Source organism: Oppia nitens, unplaced genomic scaffold (assembly GCF_028296485.1).
Source record: "Oppia nitens isolate AA-2021 unplaced genomic scaffold, nextdenovo-longstitch-racon4-pilon3 scaffold10_pilon_pilon_pilon, whole genome shotgun sequence".
NCBI lineage: Eukaryota > Metazoa > Arthropoda > Arachnida > Sarcoptiformes > Oppiidae > Oppia > Oppia nitens.
Window position 1 is genome coordinate 2,298,034 of NW_026533189.1, and position 12,224 is coordinate 2,310,257.

General features: G+C 24.7%; 1 protein-coding gene across 1 annotated transcript; it reads right to left on the reverse strand.

Moving 5' to 3' along the window:
* Positions 1–441: 441 nt before the first annotated feature.
* Positions 442–10,518, reverse strand: LOC128965479 (leucine-rich repeat-containing protein 4C-like). Its single transcript, XM_054312189.1, has 3 exons — positions 10,065–10,518; positions 7,903–8,361; positions 442–1,856 (listed from the first exon to the last, which is right to left on the reverse strand). The coding sequence occupies exons 1-3, from the start codon at positions 10,495–10,497 to the stop codon at positions 442–444; spliced, it is 2,307 nt and encodes a 768-aa protein (XP_054168164.1). The 5' UTR covers positions 10,498–10,518.
* Positions 10,519–12,224: the final 1,706 nt, after the last annotated feature.

Here is a 12,224-nt window from a genome sequence, read left to right on the forward strand (position 1 = left end):
AGACAAAATCCTTATTTCTATACAATTTAATCACTTTTAGATCACTCAGACAAAGACAATAAGACAGTACTGTAGTTTGTGATAATTAATATCAATGGATCATCAAATGAGGGGAACGGGAGGTAAACAAAATACACACACATTATAAGTAGTCAGTTGAGAGCTAAGGGAAAGGTCATTGGCATCTGATTTGTGTGTTGTTTATACTCTCTTTCAAAGAATATTCTGCAAAAAGTCGATTGAATGTCACTATAGAATCGATAAAGAATTAGCAGAGTATTGGACTGAAAGATAGTCTCTCTCTTTCTTTATGTGTGTTTGTGTTAAGAAAGGGATGAGGAGTAAGCCAGTGGGGGTAGTGGTATATATACGGTATATATATAACCCAACCATTAGCACTGTTAGGGTTTATAAATGAATGGGTGCCCATTATTATCAACTTTAGACTTGTGTCACTGAGACATTATTACTGGCATTAAGTATACTTTGCGCTGAGTTTACATCGCCACCGACTACTACCGTTCCCACAGCTCCCACCAGCTCTTTGTCTAATTCAAGACAATGCGATTGAGAGTGACTTAAGTAGGGCTTTAGTAGACACTGCTGTTGCTGTTGGTGTTCCTGTGCTGCGGATGGCATGTCAGTGATGGCAACTGTAGTTATTGCCGTCGTTGTTGTGGAGGACCCACCACTCATGACATCCACTCGACTATTATTAGCACTTAAAGGGACGACTAATTTCTGGCAGTCTGTCAGCGCTCCGTTAGCCAGAGTTTTGGTCGCCAATGGACTAAATGTATTGAGCTTTTGATAATGAAAACGACTGCCGTATGCCTGTTGTTGTACACTATTAGAGCTGTTATTATATAAATATTTTTGTTCACTATTGGAGTCGAGTAATGCTAGCATTGGTTGTGGAGTGTGATTATGATGATGTCTGAACGTGTCAAATGACATACTGGTGCTGATCATTGATGAATGGTTAGGCGTAGGCGCTGACAGTGTTACTGTTTGAGCGTTGGAGTAATGGCACCCAAAATTAGTTACATCGGGTGCTGTCAGTGGATCGATGCCACCAGAAAATCGGTAAGGCTTTAGGTCAGTGGTATCTTTGATAATATCGGATATCAGTGCAATTTCAGGCTTATTAGTATACAGTGTTTTCATCCCCATGTCCTCATCGGAACACTTGATGTTTTGTAATATATCAATGGCGCCCAACTTTGACGGCGACACCGTTGATGAATGTCGTACAGAGCGTCGTCTTTTAGTTCGGATAAATGGCATCAATAGTAGTATAAGCACCAGTAGTACAGCAATTATGGCACCCGTAGCGTAGCATGTAATGTGAAATGTACTCATATTATAAGCCATCGACGAACTGGTATACGGTTGCGAACTGACAGCTATTGTAAAGTTCTTGTAAGCGGAACCACCCTTATTGGCGGCCAAACAGATTAGTTGTTGTGTATCGTATACCCGGAGATCATTAATAGTAATATAAGACGAAACAAATGTTTCGTTGACGGCCACCGTTTCAATGAAAAATCGTTGGCTATCGTCACTGGTATGCTGTTTGCTGGCGTTGTTACGGTGCTCTCGTGTCATCATACGGTTGTTTGCTGTAATGCTGGTGCTGGCGGTAGTAGTAGTAGTAGTAGTAGTAGTAGAGGAACTATAGTCGACAGAGCTATAGTCGACACCGAGCTTCCAGTGTATGCCTGGCAATGGATAGCCACTGGCTGTACAATAGATGGTTATATTTTGGCCGATATTTGTATGAAAATTAGTCTTTTGCGTGTGAAATACCGGTGCACACGAAAACTCATCAATATTTAATGCATTCCAGTAATGGCCTATAATTATAGTGCAAACGGGAATGTGAGATACAATAAAAAATAAAAATAATAATATTATTATAATAATAATAGTTGATCTATAATTAAATATAATTATACTATATGTGTTATATATTATATGTAATAATTTATATGGTACCCAAAAAAACAATTGTAAATAATAATAATAATAAAATGTGTAAAGAAAAATAAAAGGAAAAATAATTTATTCACTATCTTCAAGAATATTCATTGTATTTATTGTAATTTAGTATATAAATAATATATAATATATATATATAAAAAATATAAGTGTATTATTTTCTAAATGTATTATTCAAAATTTATAGTAATTTTTTTTATTATTATTATACACATAATTTTTTTTAATGTATTGTATTGTTTTAATTGTATTCTGAATGCAATATATTTATTTAGCATAAGATTTTATTTTTAAAAAATAAAAAAAAATCTGTGTACTAATAAATTAAATTTTCAGTGAATATCTATGATAAACGTTTTTGTACTCAAACTTTTTGTTGGAATTTTAATCATTATTTTTTTTTTGTTTTCAAGTATTTTTATATTTATATAGTGTAGTAAATAATGCATACAATAAACAAAATCAATTCTAATGTTTATATTTTATTATTATTTTTAGTTAAGTATAAAATTAGATTTTGTTCAACAAAATCAACAATTTATTTAATTAAATAGAAATTATGATATTTATAATATTATATACATTAGCATATAATATAACACTTATGAATTGCTATTATTATTACTATTACTATTATTATCATTATCGTTATTATTCMTTAAAAATTATAGAGAAAAATATTAATAAAAAAACATTTTATATAATATAATAATGTATTTGATGAAACAAAAAATAATATAAAATTGAATAAAAAATAATGATTTAGTAATACAATAGAGAATTAATATTTATATCTCATTTTGAAATAAAAACAATAGTAACATAATAGTGAAAAAAATGTTTTTAATGATGAAAAGCAATTTAAGTGCTGTTTGAGTAAATGTTATATAATATAAACACAAATTATTGTACTGTATTTGTATAGATCAGTATAAATGTATTGTTTTTGCTTTGAGTGTATTTTAATGCAATGGGAAAACATTGAGTAAAAGCGGATAATTTATTGCCAAAGAGTTAACTATCATTTAATAAAAAAAAATAAAATACAAACAACACTAACAGTAAAATAATGTTTAAAAATATTTTACGACTAAATAGCTATTGGAGTGAATAGTAATACTGTATATAAAAAATTTATAATACAGTATTACACTATATATATACATATATATACATATATAATATATACAATAAACTGTATATACAGTTATATAGAGGTAGAGTTTAATTTATATGTCTTTTAAAAATGGATAGCATATGCTATATACTAAGCACGGGTATTAATTTTAATGCTATTATTATGATTATGATTATTATAATAGATATTTTATTATTATTATTATAATAATACAGTGTATGTGTGCGAGAGTTTTATCATTAAATTGTAAACGATATTAAAGAGAAATATTTTATTGTTGTGTAAAATGTAAAGCAAAACCATTATAAATGATTAAAATTAATAGCCGAGTTTAGCATAAATTTATATATATATATATATATATATATATATATAGTTTAAAATAGTAATAATAGTGTATGTAAAAATGTGTATTATTATTATTTAAGAAATTTGATTCAAAAAAATCATCTATTGTTTTAAATATACAATTTTTGCATTTTTGATGATACTCTATATTTATAATAAGTTGCTTTATTTTTAATATAAAACAATATAAAGTCAATATAAAATGTTATTGTTGTTTCAGTGAAGTATCAAATTTTAATGTCATAGAAAATAGTTGAGTAGACATAATATGCTAGCGTAGCAAAAATTATTGCTAATAAAAATTATGCCTACATTTTTTTGTTGTATAACCCATACTAAATATACTGTAAGTTATTTTTTATATATATATAGTTATTGGATATCATCTTTCTCGGAGAAAACAAAAATTGTATATTCAGTTATACATACATATTGTGCAATAAATTTTTTATATTATCTATAATATAAGCCACTCATGCTATGAAAAAAATACTGTATATATATATTCTGCGAGTTTGTCACTAATATAATAACAGAATTTCAGTTATAAGCAATATATAAAAATATATCAGTTTTAAAATATAATATATATATATATATATATATAAGTAGTTTTTCTATATATATTATTTATATTTTTGAGTATATTTTATGATATAATATATTCTAAAGTCAGCAAAATATTAAAAAATATAACTTATATATATATATATAAAAATGTGAGTGAGTAGTGAAAACATTAGCGCATTATTTACTTAATAGTAATTCCATTAATAGTTGATATTTTATATGCAAAATAGTAATAAAAATGTGCCATAATATCTAATATACAGTATATACTATATATATATATATATATATATATATATATATTATTTTATATTTTAGTGTAAATAAATATTGTGAAAAATGTGAAAATATTTTTTTTTCTGGAAAAAATAATTTAATGCCACTTTTCCATATAAACATTTTTTACCACTGGCATTTCATATTAAGCATTTAATGACCATATAAGTTATATATATATATAWATTTATATTACCAAGCGATACAGTATCATATATATAATTTATAAACAGGTATTTATACAGTATATAATTCAGTATATTGGTATATTTATGCTATATATGCAATTTAAATAATATATTTAAATATATGTATATCATAGGAATATAGCATATGTATGTGTATTTTTTAAATGTGTATTAATATACCGTATAGTACAATTATTTGTCTAAAATTATGTTATATATATAAAATATAAATGCATAATACTATTTAAATTTCTAACTCAATTTAAATGTAATAATAAATAGTTTAATGCATAGAATTTTAAATATTTGTTGTTTTCAAAAAATATATATAATTTATCCATAAATTATTTCTTATTTTATTATAACTAATAGTTTGAAGATTATTTACATTTTAAATCTTAATACCAGTGTATGATTGAAAATTTAATTTATAATTAATAATAATTCATTTTGTTGATTATAACGCAAATAAAAAATATTAAAAAATAAAAATTAGTAATACATTGTATCTAAAGTATTTTATTGATATATCATATATAATATTTATTTTTGTTTAATAAGGATTAATATTAAATACATAAAACATATAATAGTTTATTGTTTGTTTAACTTAATTTTAAATCCAATATATATTGATATACGATTATCTATAGAAATATTTTAAGCAAAATTTTAAAAATACTTAAAAACATTGATAGATAAAAAATACAATGTGTTTTACACAATATTTAAAAATAACAATTTTAAATATATAATAAAATATTATAAAACTACAATATATTTATTATAATATTAAATATTGTTGATAATTTTTTTTAAATATTTAATACTATATTTTGGGATAAACATTAAATGTATTACTGATAAGTTTTTCCATTGTTATAGACTTTAATATTTAGTTTAAATATATTGCATATATTTATTATATAGATATACTTTAAAAATCAACTATTTATTATTCATATTACTTTAATACTGTATATAATACTAAAAGTGAATAAATTATGGATAATTTTGTTGTTTACTATATTTTTATAATAATATTCTGTTATAAGTTTCTTAACGTATGAGTAAACCTCTATGCGATATAATTTATTATTAATAATAATATTGTTATTATTATTATTATTAGTATTATAAGTATTTTTGATAGAAGAGCTGTCATTTTTGTGGCCCAATTGAACGCTCCGATAGTCATCTAAAAGGTTTTGATTAATTATTTATCTGATTATATGTTAGTGACTGGTTATGTCAGTGCCAGTCGTCTTTCCCGGGAATGGCATTAGCCATACATTTATTAGTGAAATACTGGTGTTATGTGTGTAGGTGTGTGTCAGCCGCTCATCACAAGATGTAAAACTTATTTGATAGCATAAAGAGGTTTAGATACTATACATACATATAAATAGTTGATCACTGAGTTAAATAGCTGGACATACATATACTGATATACGATATACTGTATATATATATATGTGTTTATATTGATTGACCAATTGTTGTCTAATTTAATTAGTAATGCTGTTTGGGTTTAGTAGGATCTATAGTCGCCTGTCTATTGTCTTTCATAAGCCCTGATATGTTATTAATTCAATTAAACAACAATAAACACCATTTTTCTGACCGTCTATTAGTGTCTAAATTATATAAATATATATATATATATATATAAAGTTATCCTAAGATTAAACACTATTTAAACCACAGTTGCATCGATTGGTCAGACATTTATTTAATGCAACATTTGATATCATAAACTCTATATATGTTATGTAATATATATATATATAATAAATGCAATATATATCGTATATACAATATATATATATTAAAGTATAAAATCCATGGCATGTATTACAACCTTAAGCCATGTATTGCGTTTTTCTCTATATTAAATGATATCATATATAACTGTAATAATAACAACTATATTATATCTAAAAATAAAAACAATAGCAGTGTTCAGATAAAAAAAGCAAAATTTTACTGACATTTTTTACGGTATGAAAAGAGTTTTCATGTGATATACTATTATTTTATTTTCGGGTAAAAACATACAAATCATATTTGTTTTTTCTTTATTTAGTTGAAAAAAACTAAAACAAAAAAAAAACTTTTATCTTTCTCTTGGTTTGTTAAATCACTTTTGAATAGTTTTTTGTTGTTTTTGTTGTTTTGTATGACAAACTTTAAAATTGTTTTAAGTACACAATGTTTTCAACTTTTAATTATGATATGATAGTATGATATATATATAAAACTAAAATTTATTGCAACACTAACAGTGATATCATTTATAATTTTRTATTAATAAAATCTCTCACTTTTTTTGTTAACTAAAAAATTTTCTTTTAAAAGATTTTAAGTTTATTTTCTTTATTATAATTTTTATGATATGATACTTAATGTTAACCCAATGTCATTTATTGTTTATATTGTATTATAAATTAACACATTGGTGTACACATTGTAATTTATATGTCATAATTAATTTTAATATTTTTGTTTAATATTGTAGTTATAGTTGTTGTTGTTTTATTGAGTTTTTTTTTAATAAATATTATGTATATATTAGAAATAAATTTCATGAAAATACAAATATATGTTATAAACTTTATATGATATCAACATTTATAAGAAATGGATTTATTATTTTTATTTTAAATATATTGATATAAAAATCGATATTTAATGTGTTATAAGTTTGTTTGTTTTGTGTGCATTTAAAATAAGTACCATATATTTTGCTTATAAAATCAAATATATTAAAATTATATATATATTGTATCTGAAACTAGCATTTTAAATAAAAATATTTGCACTCATATTAAAAAATATAATATATTTTCTATTTTATAAAAGATATATTTTTATGTTAATAATATTGATATTTATATAGAATAGATTATATAAATTTATAAATTATATATTTATATATTATAGAAAATGTTTACTGTTTGGACACATAATATTTTGCATAATGTTTTAATAATGCTATAGAAAATATTTTTGTATATTAAATAAATATATTTATAAGAAAATTGAGATTCAAAAAAATTAAAAATAAAATAAAATAAACCCAAATTCTACTATCAAATATTAGGAGAAAAAAAATAAAAGAGAAAAATATTTTTCTGACATATTTTTGTCAAACAAAATAATATTACACAGAATATGCTTATAAATATATATCAAATATTGGTTTGCAATTTTGTTGTTGTTTTTGTTGAATAATAATACTCTATATACTGTAATTTTATATACAATATTATTATTATTATTATAAAAAAACTACATTTTACTTAGGGATTAATACACAGTTTTTATAGTAATATGTTTTTGACAAGTGATGTGTGTGTGTGTGTGTGTTTGAGGACATACCTTGTAGTCGGTGCGGTGATTGACATATAGGCCATACCGATTGGGGTATACCATTGTGCTGTAGCCACTGGACAGTGTGTCTCAGCTGACAATCACAGTGCCACGGGTTTTGGTGTAGATCCAGGGCGTGCAACACCTGCAGACCGGTCAACGCCGAACCGGATAGACTGTGCAGTCGATTGGCGTTCAGTTTTAGCGATCGCAGCTCATGGAGATCGTGGAAGGCATTGGACTCGACTGTATCTATTTGGCACTGAGACAAGTCTATCGACACTAGCGATTGTAAGCTCGCAAAACTGTCTATCCGTACAAAACGTATGGCATTCATACAAAGTGATAGTTTGCGTATAGATTTGCACTTTTGCAGACTCAGTGTCGGTATAGTGTCTAATGAGTTGTCACACAAATCCAGTTCAACTAAATTAGTTAACTGAAGAAATGCTTCATCAGATATCTCTCCTATGGTTTGTTGTTATAGTTGTGGTTAAAGTAATTGTAGTTGTTTTGGGTTTTTTTTTTTGATGACGTGTTGTTGTCGTCCATAATCATATGATATAGTTTGAGGCAAAAGTTGTGTCGTGAAAAAAAAGTATTAGAAAAAGTGAAAAAAAAGAAAAGAAAATAGAGTTAAAAATAATTGACAACAAAATAATAGATGGTATTAGAGATGATATAAAAAAAATAGAAAATTTTAAATTATATTATCTTTTTAGTGACATAAATACTAAAACATATAGAATATACAATATAGTAAATTACTAGTAGAATATATATATATATATTATTTTCTATTATATATATTGTATATATATATATATATATATATATATTGATTTCAAAAAATATACATAATAGAAGAATATTCTGTAAGTAAATTAAGTAAAATAAAGTAAGAAAAGTCTTGATTTAATTTGAATAATAATAGAAATGTAAAGAATTGGTTGGATATATAAATAAATTAATGACAATTCTCTGTTATTTTAACACATTTTTTCTATACAACTAAAAAAAATCAAATTATTTCTCTATCTTTTTTAATGGTGTTTCTTTGCTTTCTGCTACTAATTAGATGTTAATTAATTAAATTTTATAAATATCGTCAACAAAAAAGAAAAAAATATACATAATATTATAGACACTAATTTAATGTAAATTATTATTAGTAGTAATACTCTGTAACAGAAAAGTTTTTTTATTATTATTTTTATTAAATAGTTGACACAAGAGTATTGAGATTTTTTTTGGTTTGTGTTTTATATAATAATAACACATTTTTTTGCACTTATTTTTCTCATATTATCAAATTTTACTGTATTTTATGTACAATTTAATGCAAAAAAATAGTGTATATTATTTAGACTATGATATAATAGGGGATAGGAGTAGAGTGAGTAAGTGAAAGAGAGAGAGAGAGAGAGAGAGAGAGAGAGAGAGAGAAAGAGAGAGAGAGCAAACATATAACACAATTGTCGGTCTTTTGCGATATAAAAAAAATTGATGATAAAAATTGTTTGTCAAATATAAGTGAAGTATAACAGTAAGAGTGAGTATATATAGTATATATATATATAATAAGAGTGCAAAAAGGGAAATGGAGTTATAGTTTGTGCGCTAATTAATTGAGAGACGAAAGTTAAAGTGACGATAAATTATATGTTTTATTAGTGTCGGTATAGCCATAGGGTTGGTTTGGTTAACAGATAAAAATGTTATATAATATATATATAGTAAATACAGTGTATACTATATATATAATAAATTCAATTTACACAACAATTTAATTATTTGCAAATATCTATACTTATTTAATTTTTGAAAACATGTAATAAAGTATAATAAAATTAAAAACTATCAAATTTAATTAATAAATATATTTGATAATTATGGATTAATACTGTACTACCTTGCTTAGCTTAATATCTAATAACTCAATTATTTATATGTGTATAGTTTATAGAGCAGTTTATTTATTAGATATTGTCTTATATACCGTAGTATATAAATATATATATTATCTATAAAAAAAAGTATTTTTAATAATAAATAATAAAGTTTATTAATTATATTATGTCACTAATTATATATAATATATTTTATATAGAAATTTATATTTTATACGATATAAATAAATAGAGATATTATAGATAATTGATATTTCGTACCTAATTTACATTTAGCCATAAAAAGTTTCTGTACATTAATTAATCGACGCTCGCGAAACACTTGGGCCGGCAGTACGGCTATATGGATGCCCGTCAAGTTTAATACTTGTGTCGTACTGGGAATGCCAACGGGTATACCATTCAGCGATTTATCACAATTGACAGTCTCCTTGCCGTTAGACCATTTGCATTCACATTGATCGGGACAGTGACCCCCACTACTACCACTGCTACTGCTGCTACTACTACTACCACCACCAGTACCACTACTGGTGGCACCTATTATAGTGATGGCCGTCATCATTGATGTCAATAATAATAATAATGATGATGAGATTGTCCAATGTCGGGCAGTTAGATGACAATCGATTTGATTGTTAAGCACCGGTAGTTTAGTTGTCACTAAATGCTGTTTGCGTCTTTTGTGCCACATTTTTGTTATGTCTTTATATATATCTGCAGTACTTTATATATATTGATGGTTTCCCAGTGCTTCTCACATTTCAATTTATATATATACTGTATATACTGTATATTATATACATACACACACTTTCACATACACACTGACTAACTAACTAACTGGTACTTTGACTTTCACTTAAAAACAATTTGGTTGTTACGGCACTTATAGATTGATTGAATGAAATGAATAAATATAAAGAAATAATTTTTGTTTTTTTTGGAAATTTTTTTATTCTGATGTCTCTCTAATTATAGTCACAGAGTTATACATATATATTGTATATACAGTATATATATATATATATAGTCACAGAATAATCTACAGAGAATCCACTGAACGATGTAATTGTTGAGTCCTTTATTTGTATGGGGTTTTCACTGTTACTGTTGTCTTATTATTACTGTATTATTATTATTATTGTCGGCGAAACACTTGGGAAATGTATGTCGTGTGCCGTGTTTTCTGTACGGTATATACATATATATATATGCCTTGTGTTTGCAGAGATCTGATGCCGTATCCACACATACATACACAAGTGATTGTTAGTGAAGACCAATTGTTTTGTTTTTGTTGGACACACACATAGACTATTTGAAGCACATAGTAATATAGAAAAAACACTAACTACCAGAGCTCTGGATTTTTTTCAAGAGAGAGAGAGAGAGAGAGAGAGAGAGAGAGAGAGAGGAAGAGATACCAAGTGATGACCCGATTTATGTCAATTTCTTTCTTTCTTTTTCTGTGGCAATGATTGAAGTGATTTGAAGAAACAAATGAAATGTAAGACCAAATTCTTGTTATTTCTTTTAATAATTTTTTTGTATTTAATTTTTTTTTTGTATTTTTGGTTATATCTTGAGATAACTTTTAGTTGTTTTCTAGAGAAATGAAAAAACAAAGAATAAAAATACATCACATAATAATAATAATAATAATAATAATAATAATAATAATAATAATAATAATAATAATAATAATAATAATAATAATAATAATAATAATAATAATAATAATAATCAAACAAATACTTCAACGAAATTGAGTAGAAAAATATTTTGTTGTTTTATAATAAAACAATATTTGATATGATATGCCATTTCAGTTTGATTTTGATTTCGTTATATGATATATATTGTCGATCATTGGTATGACAATAACATACCATACATGACATATACAAATACACGACATTAAACTATATAAGAGAGTTTGACATTTTTTCTCTATAAGGGGACTAATGAGTGGCAATAATAATAATAATAATAAGTACAGTATTAATAATAGTATTATTAATAATAATAGCAATCATCATAAAAATCATAATAAGTTTTAAGTAAACGCACATATACTGTACTCTATATAATATAAAAAAGCAATTTTTTCAATATATATATAATACTTGTGATTATTGATAAAATAAACTAATTCAAGAATCTTTGGCTACTATTATAGTGTTAAAGAATTTTAAAGTAACTGTTATTTTATGGTATACTATGGTATGATATGTTGAAAATTGAACGTATATTTAATGATTGTTCACAATTTCAATGGTTAGGGAGTTTGAATGTCGCCTCAATAAACAACTTTTCCTTTTAATATAGTAATGAGAGGTCGGTGCGCTATCTTTAACATTTCATTAAATATAATGTTGTTGTGGATATTGATATAAAAATTTATATTGGTATAATAAT

Excerpts from the sequence above, each read along its gene's own strand:
- LOC128965479 (XM_054312189.1), bottom strand. The coding sequence starts at position 10,497 with ATGTGGCACAAAAGACGCAAACAGCATTTAGTGACAACTAAACTACCG. Across the intron at positions 8,362-10,064 it reads TATGGCTAAATGTAAATTAG|GAGAGATATCTGATGAAGCA; the intron begins GTACGAAATATC and ends AACAAACCATAG. Across the intron at positions 1,857-7,902 it reads ATCACCGCACCGACTACAAG|GCCATTACTGGAATGCATTA; the intron begins GTATGTCCTCAA and ends CTATAATTATAG.